The following is a 23364-nucleotide window of genomic DNA, read 5'->3' as shown; positions in this document are numbered from 1 at the left end:
CAGCCCAGTGACCTAAGTGTGCTCGCAATGCTGAGGAAACACAAGCGATCCAGCTGTATTCTGTGTTTCAGCGATATCAATCACTGTTCATCAAGCCAACAGCACAGCTGCTGAGAACCTGCTGAACGTCGGATTTGGCATACCAGCTTTAAGGCTATAAAATCGTAATAGCAGTGCAGCGTCACATACAGTGTAGAGCTAAAGCATCCTTCTCTTTGGAGGGTAGCACTGAATTGCAATGCCGCAACCACCGTCAATCACAGTCCATGTCAGCCAGACCATGCCCACGGCTCACCTAACGCCTCGCGCTTTGGTTTCCAAATATTACTGAACTGGTCCGATTGCTGGCACAATATATGTGCACACAATATTCTTATCTCCTCCGCCTAATCTGTGCCTCAAGGCGGCTGCGGTTCACTTTCTTAGGAACACTCATTCTTTTCTTAAATTCGATCTCCAGTTATCTCTGCTCAGCACTGATCCCGTGCGCGTCCACTTCTTACACAAGATTTATGTTACGATATCATTATTTCGAGTTCATGATCTCCTGATTGCAGGTAACACAAGTCAATCATGCCCACAACTGATTAAGATAGCATTAACACTCTGAAAAAAGCCACTGCGCTTTGGATGCGACAGTCTCATATCCACAGCACAACTCCAGAATGAGCCAACGACAGTGTGTGTGCGCAGCAATAAAAAAAAGAATGCTCTCGACATAATGATTTGTAGAAGCACACGCAAACATTAACTTTGAAAGGCGGAGAGTGCCTATGGAGTATTTAGCTATTTCAAGGCTGCCGCCTATCGGTGGCTATATAATTCGCAGTTTCCTTACATCTATGAAGTTTTCTGATCCGTCTGCGCATTCAGCCTTGCTGTCTTACAGCATGCTCTCACGCGCTTAGCATAACGTTCCAACACTGTCAGCCACTGGGGAGGTGTTCGCGCTTTATATCGAATGAGTTCGCTTGCCGTGTGCGGTGCAGACATTCCGACATTTTCTAGTGGCAGCGAGATGTATACATATATTTTCGATACCATGGATCTTCCCCCGGTTGCAGTGTTAAGAAACATCAGACCACGCCTTATTGGATGCTCGTCGCAGTCAAAGCGACTCTACACAGGTGGAGAAAAATGCTTCTACTTGTAAAAGGGGGTAGAAAGAGATGCGTAAGATCGCAGGTTAAGTGATATATGAGTGTTGAGAAGTGATCGGTGCGAGGAAGTTGCAGTGCCGACTAGGTGTCAAGGGTTTTTTTTGAACAAGGCGTTGGTTATTGAAAGTACAAATACGGTATTGAGGCCTATCTCCAAAATTCCTGCAGTACTATCAGAGGTGGTCGTAAAGCATCGGAAGGTTAACGGAGCTGGTATCGAATATGTAAAAAGCAGTGCTCTCTAAGAGCACACGATATCCGCTTGATGTTTTATTCCATTTTTTTAACGCGGGCTTGCACAACTGTGTCGCAGTGTTTCTACAAGTGCTACAAGTCGTTTCAAAACAGGCCGTCAATTTCCTCTGTGCGCAGCATGTCTTCGCGGTACAACTTACAAAGCGAACGGGGATTTTACTTTTTCAGGTGTTCCGGACCAAAGATTTCGTCATGTATGACTACGGGGCCAAGGAAAACCTCCGGCGCTATAATCAGGTACCGGTTGCCAAGTTCTTATTTTTACACGAAGTTAATGAAGCAACTGTCGCAAAATACCCCCTTACAAGTAGACCTCATTATTACGTTAAGAACAGCTATCGGCGTCCGAGATTCATTGCTGCTTGTAAATTTTCGTTCAACTTTCGCATTGCCTATGGCTTGCCTCTACCATTCTTTTTTGGCACCCTGTGCAAAAGGGCATGTGAAAATGTTCACTCGCACTCACTTCTCATCTCCTACCCACGGGGGGCACCCACACTAATGGGCTGTAGTGAATCCGTTCTGGTTCACTAAAAGGCTTATCTCTCTGAATAGAATATCAGGTCCACTGAGGGATGTTTTTCGGTAATAAGGCATTTACTCGAGAATAAATTTATTGCAAACTGATCAAGGAGGTTGCTAACGAGGAGGGTCCTGTGGTTACAATGTATATTCTTTAACTTTATGCGCGGAAAATAGAATTCTTGTGGTTTTACTGGTAAATATTGCTTTCTTGACATTTAGTTAAGAGTTTCCCCTTCTTTTCATTGCCTGGCTGAATAAAGTCGAGCATTGGTAGAACTTCGTTTCTGCGACGCAAGGTGAGAGACTGGCACGAAATCTCATTGAGTAAAGCCATGGCCAGAAGAAAAAAGAACACATTAAATTTATATTTGCGTTATGTACAAGAAGGTAAAGTGAACAGAACGAAGCACTTTCACAAGGTGGTGCCCGCAAGAGACAACCTAGGTGTCTACGCCACGAAACCATACTAGTTCACCCTGCTCTTGTTGTAGCGACTGAAGGAGAAGGAACTGTAAAATGCGCGGGCCTGTTCACTGGCTTGAGCTCGGCCACGATCACTGCCAGATGGTAACAGAGGAGAGCTGAAAGAGGAGTGATAAGAAGTATCCAAATAGGAGCCCCGCCATACAACAACCGCATCCTCCGAAGCGACGAGGGCGGCTTTAGTAAGAGGTATCCCACTGTCAAGACACCTCGCCGAATATGGCGAGAGCCCCTATATCCCAGTCCTGCCCCTTGACAGCCCACAACCCGGCGGCATTAGGCTCATGTGATACAGCGGTGACGCTCCCTAGTGTGTCCAGGAAACCCTAGGTGTGGACTGGACTCATGCTCAATTAGCGCCTGTAAGTTTTCATCACGTGTACAGCCCCATTCTTGAGGTCAGTAGCGGCCATAGCGTAAAGGAGCGGCAAGCTCGCGGATTAGAAGAATGCCTCCTTCTCTTCGGCGCATGTTTACGCGACCTCAGGAGCATGTGCTCAGCACACGGCCAGCTCCTGCCGACACGTGTTCTATGTAACGTCACTGCACATTCAGTACAGCGAAGCCAACATGCGTTCGATACGTATACTGCGAACGGCTCCACCAATTTTCCTAAAACAACGAGGCGCGGGATAATCTGAAAGCTTCTTAAGGCTGCTTTCATCAGGTACCGTTCGGTCTGGCTCTTTCTCAGCAAACGACGGCTCCAATGCCTAATCCCTTTCAACTGGTACGCATCTAGTCCATTATCAGTTCCGTCGGCAGAGAGAATCGGCGGACAGCGCACGCCCCAACCCACACTCCTCTCTTATGCCTGTTCGCGTTTCAGTCTGGCAGCAATTTACGCAGAGCGTGTTCGGGACGACGTCCCAGAGGCGGAGCCCGTGATTAATGCGCAGTAATCCCCCGCTCGCTGCGCCAATCCGGATCACTCGGTGAGAGTTCGCCCACTCGCTGTCGGGATCAAGCCTTCGACGGGCACCGAACAGACATGCGGAGTAGAGCCACGACTGACATAGTCACGAACGCTGCTGGTTAGAAATATTTTATTTAATGGCTGCCGCAGATACGACCAGTGCTGCCCCGTCACCTGGCATGCAGGCAACAGGTTCCTAGGCGAAGGGCACTTGATTATGCAATGGTTAGCTTGCAGTAAGTGAGAGAATAACAAGCACAGCATTGCAAAAAAATCGTTCCAATTACTTGCGCAGTGAAGCACAACAACGGAATGATTAATAAAGCAGACATCATAGCATGGATAGACGTCTTCGGGTTATAAATGCTTAACATCCTAACGAGATGAAGTAAACGAGAATGCTCTTAATGTTGCCTGTTACTGTGTATCTTAAGCACGAAGGGTGTCTTTCCTTGTCACCCGCTCTCTGCTGCACTCGACCACAGGTTCGTAACCTTCTTGGCGAACGCATCTAGATTCCTCGGTTTCTATCTTAGAGTGAGAGAATTTTTGTGCTCTTTGGTTCATCCCATGCGTGAGATCTCTATAAATATGCTGCAACATTCAATAGCTCGCAAGAAAATCGAGCAGTGCTATAATCTAGGCATCACATCGGACAAGGCCGGTAACTTCTATCAATATTGATACAGCGAGATCGTTGATGCAATTATGCGCAGAAAAAGCCCCCGGCATACCCTGTGGAGCAGATCACAGCACCAGTGGCGCTATTCTCATCGAGCGGCGACTCCGTGGCCAACCCCACAGACGTGGCACTGCTGGTGTCTAGGCTTGGATCCGCAGTTGTCAAGAACTATGTGGTCCCACCGGAAACATTCCGCCACTTTGACTTCGTGATCGGATACAGGGCAAACGATTTCCTGAACAATGTTGCCATCGACCTTATTCGGCAGTACGCCGGCCAGTGACGTCGACGCTTGCTCGGCTTCGGTGGAACAAGAGCCAGATAATTGACTTGCACAGTATTTCTTTTGAAGTCGTATTCAAGCTGCCAAAAACCTGAAAAACGCACCGTGAATCAGCATCAATATGGAATTGGCTTATTTTCCATTCACCCCGCATTATCCTGCAGATGGACTTGCCTCCATCTAACGCCATCGCTATCGTGGGTAGTTCACGTTCAAAACATCTGCGCTGCAGCCTCACGAACACTTGGATACCTGCGACGTAACTTTAGGCCGCATCCCCCGACATATAAAAAAAAACTTGCATATATATAGCATTCACACGCCCAAAACAAGAATATGCGGCATGTATTTTGCAACCATCACAAGCGTATCTCGCCGCTGACCTTGAAGCATTGCAGAACCGTGCAACACGATTTGCAACATCTTACTAGTCAAGAAGAAACAAGTATCACCGCACTGAAACAGTCCCTTGACATTCCGTCACTCACATCACGCCGCATCGTATCTCCCCTCCCTCTGTCTTCTTCATGATTTCTGTTATCACCCACACACGTGATACGAAAAGCTACAACCCCCGCACAGGACGCAGAGCCGCATATCAATGAATTAATCAATCAATCAATCAATTTTATTTCCTAAGTCATGACCTATTTCCTAAGTCAAGCCTAAGTCATGCATGGATCAAATGTATCACCTTAGGGCTAAATTCTTTTTTTCCTGATGACATAGCGCTATGGAATGAACTGCCAGATACTATCGCAGCAGGTACTGACCGCAAGTCATTCTGGGAACAAATAAACGCTCATTTTCCGTGCTGGAAATGTATTCCGCCATATTCACCTCGGTACATCAAACAGCTGATTGCTGTTACTTTTGTTTTTGGTGTCGTGTCTTCTGCGCTGAGTTTGCTCTTATATTGCACGCACGAGTGTTTCTTGTACAACTTTTGCTTTATTCGAATCCCGGGAATTTCTTTAGCATTGTATACCACAGAACATCATTTAACTACTGAATATTGTTATTTTTATTATTGCTTTCCTTTACCCGCTTATTCTTGCTCTGTTTTGATGTGTTCTTTCTGGATAAAAATCTTGAGTTTGCTCCACCCTTTCGTCATGCCTTTTCGACTTTAAGGAAAAATAAATGAAATGAAATGAAACATTCAACACAGTAAACGTGAAAACGCGCTTCTTGCTTGTGCGCCTGGCACCATATCCACCGTTTTGCTGAAAATAAAAATATTACCCCGGAATATTGAAATTTTTGGTTGCCCTCGTGTATTTCTTTATGGTTCAAAAGCTCTTCGGCGCTGCCTGTAGAAAGAATTTCAAAGCCCGGGTTCTGCAGCGGGTAGGAAGAGCAAGCCAGTAAGAATCAGCATCCCTGCGAATATTTTTTGAGGGAGGTGGTAATTTTCTCTCAACTGCATAAGAAATTTTTCCTTTTTCACTTAAGCGGTGTTCGCTGTTGTTGGCCGAGAGGTGGCGCCCGTTGGTTTTGTCTAGTTTGACAGCAGTTGGAAGCCGACAGCCGTGCGGTGCGGACGCAATATCTGGCGCTCTTAGTATTGCACGTTGTGACCTGAACTAGACAGATTGATGACAGCGGGACCGACGTGGCAACCTCAAATCTATTAGTTTTTTTTAAATGGTCACGGGTATTTAAGTGTACGCAACGATGCAGAATTTAGTTTATTATTCGTGGCGGCAAAGTTATTCCACCCGCACCTAGAATTTCCCGCAGTTATTAGTGTGCTTAGAACCAGTTTCATTTTCTATGCTCATTGAGGCGAAGGCTATGGAGCAGAATTTATGTTATTGTTCCGGCGGTTATACGGATTACCACCTAGAGAGCTCATCTCAAATTTGTGGGTCTATTTTGTGTACACATAACTGATCTGAAACCGTGCTAGCAAGTTATGTTAGGTAAGAGGATAGACTCAGAGACTGTGATGGGTTGCCAAACCAACTTAAGAGTAAACGCGGTTTGATTCGGTAGAGAAGGCGGAAGGTGCGGATTTTATGTGCAGATGTTGCGTACTAAGTGCTCGCCAAGACAGGTTTGAAGAAGAAAACGTCACACTAACATCACGACTAAATGCCCCCTTCCCCCCCCCCCCCCCCCCAAAGACAGGTCGAGGCAGCCACAGTAGGAAAAGAGAAACACAGGGAAAGGTTGACGGAAACGCAGAGAAATGCGACTGATAAAACCATTGTAGCAATGAGCAACATCGCATCGCAAGCCACATGGTTGGTACTTGCACTGGCATGGGCAGCGAAGGGACCGTAGGAGAATACTTTAACAGGAACAGTGTTTCACAGGTGCGGGGTAGCTAAGAGGTCTGGAAGCGATAGAGAGGAAGAGGAGATTTGTAAAGGGGAATAGCAAAGTTTTTCGCAGTGCGATTTAATCTGACTAAATGCATATTTTGTGGGTTCTAGAGATCAGTGCAAAAAGAATGATAGAAATCGGAACATGACAACGAACATTATTAAACTCAGAAATTTCAACATGAAAAGTTCAGACGAAAACGCGTTTCCCTGGTCCATTTTACGCGCCCGTTTCTGATATTGGGTGTTACCGGCCATAACCATGCCTTCCATAAACGCAGCGGAAGCTGGCATGCAATTACCGCCTTGTCGGGTCAGCCCACAGCCGCGCATTGTGAGGACGCCCTTACAAAACATTTTTAGACAGTCCATTGACTCTTTTAAGACTTCAGTATATAAAGTCTTCGGAGTTTCTACAGACTAATTCTACAGACTGGTCTATAGAGTCAATAACTTTATGGCCAGACACTTTTCGGAGACTTTTGTATATAGACAGTACATAGAAAAATGTCTACAGCAAATATAGAAGACAGAGGTCTATAGCCAGTCTATAGGCGATCTATACACTTATGGCCATTCACTTCCTATTGATTTCGGTCTATGGACAGTCTATTGATAAATGTGTTCTGAAAGACTAATAGACAAGTCTATAGATAGTCTGTAGACAATCTATAGTCTTATAGCCACCAACTTCATGTAGATTTCTCTATAGAGTCTATAGACATGCCGTAGGTATATAGCCTTGCAATGCTATAGATCTTTGTCTGGACAGTCTATAGACCTCTGTCTACTAAACCTTCTGTAGACCACTTTCTTTAGAAAGTGTAAAACCGCTGAAAAATGTTTCCACACGGTCGGAACAATTGACATGTCGACAATATACTTACAAATTTAATTTATTGCAAAGCATTCCAGGCTGGGAATATGCAATACTAGCAGCACAAGAATGCACCACATTATGCACCTAAATATTGAAAGTAACGGTCCGTCTAGTTTCCTGAGAAGCATTCTTGCGAACTGTTGCTGCAGTCAGTCATGCGGGCATGTTGGCCTGTAGAATCAAAAGGCAAAAATAACATAAGGGGAACTGGAAAAAATTACCACTGCAACTCTACACACTGCTTTACGAAGCAAGGTATATCCTGACTATTCTATTCTACAAATGTAATCTTGATCGTTTGGTTTGCCTTATGGGGTTCAAATAGCTAAGGTAAATAATGCTATGAGATACGCTGTAATGAAAGGCCGTGGATAAATTCGACCACTTGCGATTTTTTACCATCCACTGACATTGTATAGTACACAGGCCTCTAGCATTACGCCTTAATCAAAATGCGACCTGCGACGCCGGGATCGAACCTGCATATTACCTGCCACCGGACTAACATGATAACCCGTGAGCCATCGCGCATGCTTCTTCATTTCAGTAAATACGCATGCCAAGTTCTAAGTAGTTTTCATAAAACACATTAAAGCTGCGAACTGGGCGAGTTGGTATTGATTCATATTTGAACAGCGCAATAAAACAACGGGACACAACGAAGAAAGGACACCACAAGCGCTGACTCGCAACTAGATTTTAATTCACGTCCAAGCATCTTAAATACTAAGAACGCCAAACACAAACAAGAGGGAAAAACCAAAAGAAAAACGATACAAAGCTGCTAATCATGCCCACAAAGGTGACAATCAGCACGAGCGCGAGACTACACATCTTGGCCGGATAAAAACATCATCTCTTTATCAGTTAGTGTGACAGAAGGATCACTAATACAGCTATCAGGTTCCAAGCAGATGTGAAAAGCCTCCAAAATTTCCCGCGTTAGGCTGTCATTATGTTTTCCTAGGATGACGGTGTTAGACAACAGAGGGGTGCAAGTACCTTCTCTCCAGTGGCGGGCAAGGTTACAAGAAGACCCATTACCTCGGGACCTGTGGTGCTCACTAAGACGAGCGTTGATGCAACGTCCTGTCTGGCCAATATAACTCAACCCGCAAGTGCACGGAATCCTGTAGACAACCCCCACATTACAGGGCACAAAAGGGTTCTTATGGTTGTCAGACCAACCATAAGAACCCTTTTGTGCCCTGTAATGTGGGGGTTGTCTACAGGATTCCGTGCACTTGCGGGTTGAGTTATATTGGCCAGACAGGACGTTGCATCAACGCTCGTCTTAGTGAGCACCACAGGTCCCGAGGTAATGGGTCTTCTTGTAACCTTGCCCGCCACTGGAGAGAAGGTACTTGCACCCCTCTGTTGTCTAACACCGTCATCCTAGGAAAACATAATGACAGCCTAACGCGGGAAATTTTGGAGGCTTTTCACATCCGCTTGGAACCTGATAGCTGTATTAGTGATCCTTCTGTCACACTAACTGATAAAGAGATGATGTTTTTATCCGGCCAAGATGTGTAGTCTCGCGCTCGTGCTGATTGTCACCTTTGTGGGCATGATTAGCAGCTTTGTATCGTTTTTCTTTTGGTTTTTCCCTCTTGTTTGTGTTTGGCGTTCTTAGTATTTAAGATGCTTGGACGTGAATTAAAATCTAGTTGCGAGTCAGCGCTTGTGGTGTCCTTTCTTCGTTGTGTCCCGTTGTTTTATTGCGCTGTTCAAATATGAATCATAAAACACTGTGACAAGACCCATACTGCTTACAGCACTTTACCTCTTCACTGAATATCTATTGCTAATACTCATCTCTGTATGGCATTTTTGTTGCATTAATTAGAAGAGAAGACTTCAAACTATTGTGCCACATATCAGCATTGAATCGATACGAGGTGCTGAGAATGCCCCCTCCACAAAAATACGCATTCAGTGCTCCTTACACAATGATCCGAACGGCAGAATATTGCAGCCTTTATTCTCATACCAGCTATTCAACAAGAGCTTCAAAATACCCAGCGTGAACCCTGGTACATACGTCGATAGTAAAACGGGCCTAAGCCATGCGGAACCTACCAGGCAAACGCGAACCAGTTCACCTCAGTTTGGCACCCATAACTTGACGCACAAAGACAAAAAAACATACTCATAAATTAGCGCGCGCTCTTAGAAACAAAAGAGTTGCAGGCTTCCATGCTGTCCTCATCATCCAGGAAAACTCAAACAGAACATATTGGCTGCAGCTGCGACGTTTCAAAACCAGAGGTGAGCTTGAGAAAACCTACGCATTTCGGTCGCGATGAAATACGGTCCGGAAATAAACTTAGTTCTTCCTTCAGTCCGCCTGAACAGAGCAGCAAAGAGGTTTTCTTGCATGGAGGTACCCTTAATTAACGCTGATAGAAAAATCAACGAAAGCAACGAACTCACTAAGAAAAAGAACGGTTTCAAGGAGACAATTAACGTCTTTTTAAAAAGGCGCAGCCATAATAACACAGCGCGAGCTGAATTCATTGATACATTGGCAAGTTTTAGCCGATGTAGTGCTTTCCCCATGATAGCGGCAAACAGTAGATGACTCCCTCCTGAAAGCTGAAAACTGAAATCAACAGGTGTTGAACAGGGAATGAAGAGAGAGAGAGAGAGAGAGAGAGAGAGAGAGTGTGTGTGTGTGTGTGTGTGTGTGTGTGTGTGTGTGTGTGTGTGTGTGTGTGTGTGTGTGTGTGTGTGTGTGTGTGCGCGCGTGTGTGCGTGCGTGCGTGCGTGTGTGTGTGTGTGTGTGTGTGTGTGTGTGTGTGTGTGTGTGTGTGTGTGTGTGTGTGTGTGTGTGTGTGTGTGTGTGTGTGTGTGTGTGTGTGTGTGTGTGTGTGTGTTTTGCATGAAAAAACTAGCCCGACTAATAGCACTCCTAAATAGCAGTGGAGTGGGTGAGTCACTATTTTTATTAACTTATAAGTACCTCGCTATAAAGCCTGTAGCCGTTGGCTGGGGCTGCCCAGCACAGTAATCGACGGGTCTGCTGCAGATGACTTGGGATCACGGTCTGGCATCAAGGTAGCCAGACGGTGTTTTGATACCGCGGGCAAACACCTGTACCGTCGCCTGGAGCTGCTGTGCGGGCTGGAGTCTTTCGGTCCTTCCGCCCACCATAAGAAGCCTTCAGAAATTTTACCGAAGCTTCTTTTAGTGTTGTGGCCAGTCAGAGATTGGCAATACATTTGCTTCAGTTGAATGCTATTCATAGGCAATATTCATCAGCATCGGATTTATTTGCCCTTCTATTTCACCAGTTTCAACATTCGGTTATACGTAGCGCCAAAGTGGGTACCTGACATAGCTGACCAGTACTGGAAGCATGGCATTGAAACCTAGCGACAAAATGTAATCACGAAGAGATTAGATAAACTCAAAACACACACACACACACACACACACACACACACACACACACACACACACACACACACACACACACACACACACACACACACACACACACACACACACACACACACACACACACACACACACACACACGCACGCACACAGACATGCGCACACACACAACACACACACACACGCACACACGCACACGCACACAGACACGCGCGCACACACAACACACACACACACACACACACACACACACACACACACACACACACACACACACACACACACACACACACACACACACACACACACACACACACACACACACACACACACACACACACACACACACACACACACAAGCGCGCGTGTGCTTATATTGCGTTCTGCTCTGCAATACCACCAAAGCTTTTCGGAGAGGTAGTACATTGGCCGATACCAGCGAGATCACGCGCCCTGCTTGCGCAAAAGGCCTCGAAATTAAAATGTGTGCCTCGAAATATGTGCCTAGAAATGTGTGGTTCGTCTCTTGTTTTTCTTTCTCGTTTGACTCGTTTATTTTTTCAAGATCAGTAAGTTCAGCAATAAGGTTGATGCTCTCTTTACCGTCCTTACCTCGTTCAGCTGATACCTGCTGGTGAAGGTCGCGATTGAGGTGCCCACGGAGCAGATCTGACCTGTGATTAAGTTACAAAGTCCTGCCAGCAGATCCGACGCCCCTTGATCTACGCCGAGTTAGCCCGCCCTAGAAAATGGGTAGGCAACAACCAGCGGTAGGTGAAAAGGCATGTTATCGATGCAGTCGGTACATGTGTCTGTAACTTCGCACAAAAAAATTGTGCTTGGTGCAGCTGCTCTTTCTCGTTCGGAGATGTCATTTTGCGTCATTTAATTATGTATACGCTCCTCATTATTTTTGTAGAGGCAAAGATTGCAAAATGCCGACTGTGGCCTTTAGAAAGCGCAAGGATGTTCACTTAATGTCTCTCCTTTGGCTCTTTTTAAATAAGAAGTTCATAAAGTGGGTGATATACAGTCAACTAGCTAAGAAAAGGGCAATCCACAAAAATATAGCCTAAGCATAACGCTTATCAGTACTCGGCAAAATAGTTTGGCATATAATTGCGCTTTCTGAAGTATTACTCTCCGCGTGCCACGATAACTCTATAGTCTCTACAGGTGTTTTGCAGTTTTTATTTTTGTTTAAGAACGGTAATCCCTCCCTCTGTAACCGTCGATTGAGAGCAGGGGTATATGAATAAAGAAATTCGCTAGCGATGTATTGATGGTATAGTCTTGGGATGTGAGAAAACCCGTGCAAAATTTGTTGTATCGTGCGCCTACTTTTGTAGGCTAGTATGGGCTCAGTTTATATGTGTTGAACTTGTAAAAATCGGTAATTAGTTTTCTGATGTGTTTGCGCTTTTTACCTTCACCACGCATCAATTATAGGACGCATTATATCGCCGATCAACCGAAACATTCATAAACAAACTCTGGCACACTGCGCATAGGTAACACAAATTCAGAATATTTTTTTTATTTTTCTGTGTTCATTGAAGCACTCTCCCAAAGTTACATCCGTATGCTGGCGCTGGGAGCAGCTAAATTCCCGGGAAGAAGATACAGAGCCAAGTGTTTTCTCTGATTCTCAGGAGTGGGCTAAAATAAATTCCAGAAAGGTTGATTGCCTAGCTCACCATGGAAATCAATAAAATTAATAGTATGTTACCTTCAATAAGCATCTGCTTATGGTATATCTGCGTATGGTATATTGAAAGAGACGCATTTTCTTTCAAATCGTTGTTTTGAAAAGAAAGATGGAAATTCTAAGTTGCAATCGCACTTTTTGCATGGATTCATTATTGGCTGGCTTCGGCTTCGTCCACAGGGCCGGCAAGGTGTTCCCAGTGTTAAGGTGTTAACGCCGCTTCCCCTTCATATGAGCCGCGCGAACGGTCGACTCTTCCAGACGGCGACAACTTAGCTTCTGCTTCGGCGGTACACATTCCTGAGTCATCTTGGTGCGCCACTCAGGACTGCTTCTGCGGTTTGTGCTCTTGGCATCGTCCCTTAACTACCAATCCGGCGTGGCGAGCAAATGGATAGTGGCACCGGTGGCACTGAGCGTCTGCTCGGGATGCGGGTTTAGCAGCCCCGGCAGGCGTAGGCTTGTACCGTCTTCTTTCTTTGTTGCGCAGTAACGGCCCTAGGACAGCCACCGCGCAGGGTGCGAGAGGAGAGGGCGTGCAGATTGCTTTGTCGTCGTTGTCCGCTGTGCCGGTTATGTCGAATCCTTTGACGACACATACGGTCAACCCATGAAACACACGCTTGCTCCACAATCACCTCCAGCCCAGGGATTCAAGCAAGTTGCGGCGCTGCCGCCGACTCTGCCCTTTTGGAGGGTGTTTTGAAGCCGCAGCAGACGGCAAGTGCCACCACCTCTGCTCTTGTCATACCCTCCTTTTTCCAAGGTAACCCAGCCTTTTTCCACGGTAACTACCAAGTGGTTAATCTGACGGCCCACAGCGAAATGCGTATCTCACCTCAAATATCGAACATTTAGCAGCTGTGATGTGCAGTGTTTTTACAACCTGTTTTTACCATAGTTTTTTGTCTGCTGAAGTTGCCTTCGCTTTTGCCCGCCCTTCTTCAAATATAGCAACGTGTCTGGTTTTCCTGGCTGCTTTAACCGCTTTGGGAGGCTCTCAAGTTGTCGCTTTTCTTGTCGAAGCAGCGCGCTTGGCTTCCTTCGATGCCCTTAACGCTCTCTGCTGTGGCAATCAGTCGCTCTTCTGTTTTTAGTATTACCAAGCGCGCACGACTTCTTTCACTGCTATTGTTCTTTCACACGTCGCCGACCTCGCTCGCTGTGTAACGCCCTTAGAACGCTCGCTGAGCGGAAAGAATGTGAACAGACAGATGAAGAAGTACGTTTTCAACACATTGAGTTGCCGTTAAAAGCAGGCAGCGCTAGAGTCTGCGGCGATGGCCGCGTGGTCTAAGGAATTGGCAAACAACACTCTTATGATTAAGATTCGAAGCCCCTGAAGGCAATTATTATCATGAAATCTTTTTTTTCTGCTTCCTACAACTCTGACCAATTGCTCTAAAAGATTTAAGTCAGGGCTGGCTTCAGGTTTGGCCCGCTTTTCGGAATATTTACCTTAGTTTGTCGACAAAGGAAACGAAATCCGTACCAGGTATGTCTGCAATGTCTCGATGGATGTCTAAGCCGTTCAACACGAAAAAAGATAGTCTGAAGAAAAATGCGTGCCTTACCTCCACTTCGAATACTTAGGGTCATTTTTTACAGAGCGTTGTGTGGCTCGCGTACCGGTCTCAATCTCTAGGGTTCGTGGTCCAGACGCCAAAGCCGGCACTTGCGGCCTGGAAGCCTGCAAAGAACATCGATGGTGGTCTTTAAAACACAAAACTACATAGGCGGTGCATGTTGTGAGAGAGAGTGAGCCATACATGATTTGCAAGAGAACCTTCTTACGATCACCTGAAAAATATGAATTTCCTAATACTACGATTTCTTCTGGAGATCCAGCTCGAAGCAGATTGGGAGGCAGTTTCTCATCTGAGGACAAAGTTGGACAGAAAAGGCGCTGTAGGCAGGGCATTCAATAGCCCATATTCTTTTGGCTGCTGCTTCGTTGTCTCACTGTATCATGCAGTGACGCTTGGGCTGAATGTGTGGTTTTAATTCGAACGTGCGCGTCTGATATTGCGAAATACCGCTTTATGGGTCTATACAGGTGCAGCTGCCCTGAGAGCTTTCACGTGAAAAGCACCCCGCCGTTAAAAAAAAAAACATAACTCTTCTGTTTGAAGCATAGGCTCTTCCGTTTTCGGTTGAACACTTGTGAATTTACAGTAGCCTTAACCTTTCCAGCTCTCGCTTCATTAGTATTTTTGCCCTTTATTTTTAAGTCAGCCGGCACGACTTGACGGACATCCGCAATGCAAACATCTATAATTTCAAACTTGGAAGAAGAACCTATATACGCTTGAAACACATGTATATTTACGAGCTAATATCAATAATCGCTCTAAGGTCGTCCAGTGCAAAGTAATCAAATCCACCTGACCTTAACAAATCGCAACATATAATTTATAACTTATTTATTTCAGTCATTATTACATTGGTAAAACTGAAAAAAAAACGTCTTGGAAAGTGCCCTGTCCATTCAGATGAGTCTCTTCAGTAGCAAGTGGCTGTATTTTTCAGCACCAGGAACTCACAAACGCAAAAACGGTAAACCTGCTCAACGTCACAAACTTTCACCTTTTCTGCCCGATGTTCCGGAAATAAAGTGGACTTTTTTCGCTTTATTATACAGCTGTACGCATATGCCTTTCTGTGCCGAACATGCGACCTGTACCTATCCATCTGCGGGTTAGCGTGATCTTTTGGACGCAGGGACGTGGAACGATACATTGAAACACAAAACACAGCAACTAACAACTTTACAAGTTGTTGTAGGAAGGCTTTTACAAGTTTTTACAATTTTCGCAGCCTCATGTCTATTTTCATTCTTCAAGCTTTTAGCTTTGATTCGGCGTGTTTTTGCTGGCGCTGTATTTTTACTTTTCGTGTTATTTTTGTTTTAATGACGCGGACACGGGTTCTTTTAGTGTCTGGTTTGGGGGCTACATCTTAAGTCGTGACTGCTCTCCGCACTGTTTTTTTTTCGTTTATCTGCTGGCTCTCGGCACACGTACGCACAGATTAGTATCCCGGCCACAGAATGTGTGGTTTTACTGTTTTTTTTTTGTTTTTCGTTTTGTTGCGGGCCCTTTTGCCATGTTCGTTGCCCTCCCTCCATCATTCTGCTTGCTGCTTCCTGCTGCTGCCGCTGCTTGCTGCTTGCTGCTGCTGCTGCCGCTTCTTGCTGCTTGCTGCCGCTGCCGCTGCCGCCGCCGCTGCCGATGCTACTGCCTAGAAGGGACAAGATCCCTCCTCACCTACCTGCCGAGGAGAGCAATGCGCTATACTGCATTTTCGGCCTCTTCGGGACCACCTGTCTCCAAAGTCAGGCATACCTAGGAATTGTGCGGTAAGAGTTGAGCAGCAACTCCAGCGACAACTCACCACGCTAGATTGGCGAGTCATCTCATTCACTGTTCCTGCTGCCGTGCAACCGCCTCGTGTCGGTTCGCAGCATATGCATTTGCGAGTTTGTGGTCAACTGTGTGATGTTGTGCCATTGGCCACAGCCAGCCACCTGCTCTGAGTGTATTGCCAGGTACGAACCATTTTAAGTGTGTTATTGCTGTCTGTCGCTGGAAGCCTGCAGTGGTAAATATTTGCCTCCACTAGCGGCAACTTCGATGGCAGGGAGTTTGGCAGTACCCTCAGAAGCGCGCTGCGCAGTCTTATTCTGAAGCCGGAGCAAGGGTTCAAACAGTTCGCCCGACCTTGAAAAGGCGTTATTTTGCTTTATATTTCCCAATGCTTACGTTGACTTAGCTGTCCCTTCTCTGCTATCACCGTCCAGCTTGATACAGCGCATGTGTTCATATATTTGTGATGAAGAAGCACAAACTAAATGCGCTGTTTGAATGAGGCACTAAACATTTGCAGGGCTTGTTGTAATCAGGAAGTACTGCCCAATCTTTTTTAATGTCACAGACATTCAGTACACAGCTTTATTTTTACCACCACATTTCACACGACTGTTTCTATTCCAGAAAACATTATACATACAAGCAGACATTTGCATTGGAGCTCAATGACCACGAGGCATTTGCATGAGTAATGCAAGAAAAATTTTTGCATTCAATTTGCCTATTCTGTTTTACTAAAGAAGCTACTTGTACAGAAAGTACTGCACGGTACAGTGTGAATAACACTTTTTGAGCACTAGAAAACATTTTGGTCCCTACAAAATGCCTCCTGGGCGCACACTGACGAGATTTTAAGGCATTAAGAAATGATTGATTTAAAAACGTTTGTAACGTGGTTAGAGCTTGGTACTAATAGATCCCATAAAATGGTCGAGAGTACGTAGCCCATGACGACTTTGGCAGCCCATTGCACTGACAAAACGGGTTCTCGGGTGTAAGCTTGAGAGCACGGCCTCCCACCGCTCGAGAGAAAGATCGGTGACTAGGTCACCCGGGGTTGGCCCTATTTTGCATTCCCATACGATGTGATCGCAGTTATTTCTTTGGTCAAAGTGTTTAAAATTCGTTTTGTATTCATCAGGATAAATGTGCGCGAGGAGTTATGGGGTGCATATTGATCTAGTCCGCAGACAACGCCACGTAAACTCTTGATTTTTTAGTCAAGCTTTTGTGCGGAACGCGAAAGTTCTCCCTACTTTAATATGATTGGTTAAAATGCATCAAGAAATCAACGGTGCCCGCCAAAGTTTGAAATTTCACGCGTTTTTTTTATTCAGCGAAATGCAGCATGTGGGGCCCGGCGCTTGAATAAGCAGCACTTTTCGACTTTTCCTGGGATTGTTGTCCCAAAAAGTAGTATCTACGTCGATAATCTTGCTCTATTTCCACCGAAGCCAAGCTGCCGTCTCCGGCTCTATCCGGCGTACTGCCGAACGAGGTCGATGGCAACATTGTGCAGGAAATCATTCGCCCTGTATCCAACCACGAAGTCGAAGTGGCGGAACGTTTGCTGAGGGACCACGCGGTTAAGGATAACTCTGGATCCAAGCCTCGACGCCAGGAGCTTCACGTCTGTGGGGTCTGCAAACGTGTCTCCCGTCGATGAGAAGAGTGCCACTGGTGAAGTGATGCGCTCCAAAGGGTAGGCCGGGGGTGTTGTCTGCGCATAATTCCGCCAAGAACTCATCCATATCAGTGTTGATAAGAATTAGTGGTATCATACGTGCAACGCCTAAATTACCTCAGTGCAAGAATGCGTGCCTGTAGTAAAATTGTTCAGCTTATTAAAAAAAATTTTACGCAGGCGACACGCCAAACGGTCACGCCAGAACTGTCAAACTACAAGAGAGAAAGGAGGAAGCTACAAGCCCGTGCGATGGCGGTCAAGTGCACATGGGCAGAGAGGGCCGGATGCGGGAAAGGAAGCGGGTGCACAGGGCAGTGGCACGCTGTGCATGCTCTGAATTCAATCTCTGCATAAACTGTAACGGTAACTTCTAAAAACTGCGTACGTACATACGCAAGATCTGTAGCCCACTACACATACGTGATGCCGGCTTGTCACTGTTCTTGCGTCCGCTTGTAACATTGACGCGTAACTGGCCGTTAATTTCCCCTGCTTCTCTTTGCCTACTTCTGCAGCTTTCTGCGCGCTAGCTGCGCCGAGAAGAAAGGAAAACATTCAGAGAGGAGGAAAAATTAAATTGAGAACTCCTCATCCTTTATGATATATCAATACGCAAAGTTCAGGTTCGATTTCCAAGTGCGCCGGGAACACAGGCAAGCCAATCTTTGATCCAAGGCGTAATGTAAGTCTCAGTTATTTTAGACTGTTTAGAGCTATTTAAAAAAAGAACAATGACATCCGTGCACCACTGTTTTTCTATTGATCATCTATTAAAAAGACGGCTAGAGCAGTGATATTCTTTGTGACGTAGCGCGCTAACCCCTCCTTGTTGAATTCCGTCCAGTTGAAGCCTGGACACGGGCTGGGGCTTCAGAAAAAGCAAATAAAACCACCAGTTTTGTAATTTCACCTGAAATATGCGAGCTAATATTAAGAAAAAGCGCAAAAGGATGGCAAGAGTTCATGAAAATAGAAAGAGCAACTCTATCTGATCTCGGAGTAACGACTATATTTCACCGAAGAGACACAAGGCCTCACAATTTTTCTCGACTAAAGTTTAAGAAATGCATTGCGCCCTCTGCAGCTCTCATAACCACGCCTTACAACAGTTTCCAATAAATCCTACCTAAAAACGTCTCTGAGTCTTCTTACAGGCATTACAGTAAATGAGAAAGAATTCCCTACTCGCCATGGCTGTGGGTATGAACTGCGGCATGAAGGTGGGAAGAGTATGTGGGTAAACAATTTCACCCTCCATTTTGTACAGAACTTGTAAAAAGAATTAGGAGAGGAAAAACGTCGGCATGACCTGCGATCAACCTCAAGGTAAAAATAAAAATGCATGCATTATTACTTTGTGATTTGTTCTGAGCCAAGTAACAGGGCTTTTTTTTATGCGAATAACTGAGAAGTCGTTATAGTTAACTTCATTTCAAAATAAAAAACATGACAACCAGTACCTGATTATAGCGCCGGCGATTCTCTGCACTGCCATAGTCGTACATGATGAAATTCTTGGCGCGGTACATCTGGAAAAGTAAAAATTGTTTGCTTTGTCACTTCTACTTCTATGCGATGTTGTGCACTGTGGAAAATAACGGCCTACTTTGAAGCCACAGGTTGAACAAGCAGAAATACTCCGGCTCTGTATTCAAGCGTGACTAAAAAAAACAGCTAGCGATATCGTTTACTCTTATGGGGCAGTGCATGTGATGTTTTTGATAACATGCGCTGTTAGCCCTGCGATGTATTACGATCACTTCTGAATGTTTACGGTGTTTTCGAGAAATGTCTGATACCTTTTTTGTGCCCTCGGATATCATCGCTTTATTCAAATCGGCATTTCATACCTTTCCTTCTCTGTAACACTTCCTCATCCTCCAATTCTGGCCCCTCCATATATCACCCGGCCTGATGGCCTACGCATCTGGCCCCCTTCCCACCCCCACCCCTCTTTTAGAAGCTATTCGTGAAGCTTAGCACACTCGCGGTAACTACGACGTGCAACTCACAAGGAGGCTGGGAGGCTCCTTCACGAAGGAAGCAGTTGAAAAACGATGTAGTAAAAAGGTTATGTATTCCGCTACCAATCAAATGAGGAGGGATTCTGCCACCGTATATGGAAAACAAATTCCTAAGGTATGAAGTGCGATCTCTTCTATAGTCGGCGACAGTGCGTTGAACGTTATATTAACGCGACTGCAGATGTTCTAACACATGCACGAATGCACGGACTGGCAGGAAAGCTTCAAGCTTCCTTTCTTCTTTCACTTCCTCTTTTATCTCTTCCCTTACGGCGCGGTTCAGGTGTCCAACGATATATGAGAAAGATACTGCGTCATTTCCTTTCCCCCCAATAAACCCAACTAAAAAAAAAACGCTTCACAGGCATGCCGACCGTAAGTATTATATAGCCTGCAATATGCAATATTTTTGAAATGGCTGAAACCTAGAGAGGGAGTCTACACCATATACGCTGAATCATCGCGTGTGCTTCTCTCAGCCACCGTTTCCAGTGTCAGATGCGAGGGCCGCACATTATCCACTTCAGCGTCCGTCTCGCAGTCGACTGGAACCGGTAGCTCATTCAGGCGCTACGTGGAGTTGCTTGAAAGTAACAGCTCATCTGCGATTGCACCTGCTTTGAATTGGCGAAGTTAATGTTATCTTAATAAATTAAGGATATGATTGATTCGGTACACAAAGGAACTGGTACACAAGGTGATCATTTACTCGAGGTAAAGATAACGTAACGGAAATCAAGGGCGGAAATAGGTATGCGAGGAACCTGCACGAGAAGATATAGCCGGTGACCCGCTTAATATAACAGCATAATCAAAGAAGCCAAATGTGAGGCACAGAGTCTGTGCAGGAGATCAGTATACTACGTGAACAAGGTGCTCGCGACATGGTCAGGATAGGCATAATCTAAGATCAGTGTTAGAGGCTTTGCTTTTGCCGTGGAACAGCCTGGCAGACCGACTTTCAATTTTGGGCCAAAATTCGCAGCGTCAACTATGGGCCAGGTGCACACCATAGTCCGCATAATACGGCAGTTACACTGTTTACTGTTTTTCTCTGATGACCGGACGTCGACGTCAGCAGTCCTGTGGCATACGAAGAGGCCAGATACATGATCCCAGTAGTCACTTATTTTAAACACCGAATCTACCTTTCGTCTGGACGACCCGGACATTTTTGAAATGGGAGTTGACTTGCTACGTTCGGATAAGAGCCTTTCTGGCCTAAGACCAATGCATTAGTGCATGCTTTTTCTACAGGCCACATTTATGGTAGCATCGGTGCTGTAGTGAATTGTAGAAGGCGCGCAGTGCCGAGTAATCATAAAAAAATTGCTCTCGGTTTAGCATTGCTAACCACGAAATATTGTGCGAAAGCAGGTATTTTTCATGTGGACACCAATGCCATGTAGGTACCTGAAAGTGCGATTGAAAGCTCGTTTTCTTTTCTTTCGCATCTTGAGCACAGATGGAAGTTGGGGAAGACGGCGTCGTGCAATGCAAAGCGTGAGTGTAGTCAGCCTGAGTATAACCGCCTATGCGCCCGTTGTGACCTAACATGTCTTGCTTTTCGTAGCAAGTGGCCATGCTGCGGCGCGCACTGAAGGAATTGTACCCTTCGAAGGGAAAGTTAAATGCCTAATTTCTCAACATTGGCAGTCTCTCGTTGTACCATTCAGCGATTTTCGAGCACGTCTTGTGTGTTCCAGCATATACCGATCGCAGTTTTTGGTTCTCTTCATTGAATTAGATGTCCACACAAACCTAGTCTTCCTGCTGAACCGATGTCACTGCCATGTCCAAAGTATCAAGTGAGATGCAGTTGTAAGAGATTTAACTTTCTTTTCTGATTTCCCGAAAATGAAATTGTTGGAGTATACCATAAACGTATTCCCAATCCCAAGCGCATCCCCAAAGGAGAATCTAAGTGTCACCTGGCATAGGAGTTCAAGGCATGCTGTGATAAATGTGACTTCAAAACCGTAACACGTCTGCCAAATAAGTGCACGGTTTCAATCGACGTTGACCTTCTCGAACAGACAGGGGAAAAAAAATGAGCGGCTCGAAATGACATGCATCTGAAGGACATAGACACTGACACCGGGAAAATCAAAAGACAATGTTACTATATTTTTAACTGTGGTGTCAATCAGTGGGAAGTGATAGCGTAATATTTTTTATGCCTCAAAAAGGCAGTTAGAAGAAAGAAGAAAAAACAACCCCATGCCGCCGGTGGGATTCTAGCACACGACCTCGAAATTTCGCGTACTGATCATTACCAAAGTGACCTGCGGTGGTGGCGGTCCAATCAACCACTTTCGGAGCTATTTATATTGCGTGACCCCAACCCTGATACTGTTCACCAGCGCCACCCTTGTCTTTTACAGCGGAGATTTTGTCTTTAAGATACAGCAAAATTACGCTTTTCATTGCCATTTATTCAAGCCGGAATGTCAAAAACGAGATAAAAACATTCTCCTATCTGGTCCTTCGTTATGGCGGCTGTTCGCTTCCTTCATGTGTTGTCCTATGCGAGTGTTCGGTTACTGTGCATGCGAATATCAGCTGAGCTTTGACGTTTCTACATGTTCAGAATAGTGCCTAAATCGCTTTCTTCATTACTAGTTAACACTACTTCAGCAGTAGCCTAACTACTCCCACTGCAGAACATAGGCCTCTCGTTATCCCTCAAATTAGTCTTGTCTGCTCCAACCTTATTCCAGAAAACTTCCTGATCGAACCCATCCACCTGAATGTGTGTGCCACCGGTTACGCTTGCCCTCTGTTAGAATCCGTTTTTCTGAAATTGAGATAATCGATTATCTTGCATTCTATTATATGTCCTGCCTATGCCAATTTATTCTTGATATCCACTAGAACGCCATTAACGCTCTGTTGTTTCCTGACCCGTTCTGCTTTGTTCCTCACTGTTAACTTTAAACTATCGTTTTCTTATTCATAGTTTGCTGTGTTGTCGTCAGTTTAAGTTCAAAATTTTTCGTCAGCCTCGAGGTTTGTAGTACAAAGGTGAGTGTTGAGAAGACACTGTTGTTATAATCCTCCCTCTCCTGTTATACTGAAAAACTGTCATTAATTGCTAGAGTGCACCTGCCAATTGCATTCCATCCCATTCATATGCTTATAATACTGCTGTCAAAAAATTAATCTCTGTTGTGTGGACTAGGTGCATTTAATGAAGGCACTCCGGTAGTTGAGAACTGCTATTTCATATGTTCGCTGCCTATCCAAGCGGGGTAAATTGTTGCTGCCCACTTGTGAGGGAATAGTAGCAGAAGTTCTGCCTTTACTCCATTACAGCGGAACAGTAAACGCGCAGCGCTCAATCATTCACTTCCACAGCAAGCAGAATAATATCGAAGGGGCATAGAACTAAAAAGCATGACCCGTAACTATATGCGGAAGAAACAACAAAATAACTTTCAGATAAGTTTGTGCACGCGCTCAGTTTAGGCGCATAAATCTCATTCAAGAACAGCTCTAAATGAAAGCACAATATATTCATTTATTTTGAAATGTTACTGTTCACCTGGTTGTAATGGAGGAGGTTCTGTAAGCTGGTTCCGATAGGGTAATGACCAGCGTACACCGGCAGCCGCGTCTGAAAAGATGCAATAGAAAGTGCAGTACAATGCACTTCCGGAAT

The 23364-nt window shown here is 45.3% G+C and overlaps 2 protein-coding genes across 2 annotated transcripts in view; one reads left to right on the top strand and one right to left on the bottom strand.

Moving 5' to 3' along the window:
• LOC144103621 (gastric triacylglycerol lipase-like) overlaps window positions 1–6766 on the top strand; it is a 31999-nt gene extending 25233 nt beyond the window's left edge. The window contains exons 7-10 of the mRNA XM_077636289.1: window positions 1584–1652; window positions 4056–4288; window positions 5895–5922; window positions 6746–6766. Of these exons, the coding sequence (XP_077492415.1) occupies window positions 1584–1652; window positions 4056–4288; window positions 5895–5922; window positions 6746–6766 (351 nt within the window). The remainder of the gene's footprint in view (window positions 1–1583; window positions 1653–4055; window positions 4289–5894; window positions 5923–6745) is intronic.
• A 9799-nt stretch (window positions 6767–16565) lies between these two features.
• Window positions 16566–23364, bottom strand: part of LOC144105415 (lipase member N-like) — a 25490-nt gene continuing 18691 nt past the window's right edge. The window contains exons 7-9 of the mRNA XM_077638533.1: window positions 23248–23319; window positions 19140–19208; window positions 16566–17712 (exon numbers count right to left, since the gene is read on the bottom strand). Coding sequence (XP_077494659.1) covers window positions 17467–17712; window positions 19140–19208; window positions 23248–23319 — 387 coding nt within the window. The 3' untranslated portion in view covers window positions 16566–17466. The remainder of the gene's footprint in view (window positions 17713–19139; window positions 19209–23247; window positions 23320–23364) is intronic.

Source organism: Amblyomma americanum, chromosome 9 (assembly GCF_052857255.1).
Source record: "Amblyomma americanum isolate KBUSLIRL-KWMA chromosome 9, ASM5285725v1, whole genome shotgun sequence".
Taxonomy (NCBI): Eukaryota; Metazoa; Arthropoda; class Arachnida; order Ixodida; family Ixodidae; genus Amblyomma; species Amblyomma americanum.
Note: the sequence above shows the minus strand (reverse complement) of the source record. Positions and strands in the feature narration are given on the sequence as shown.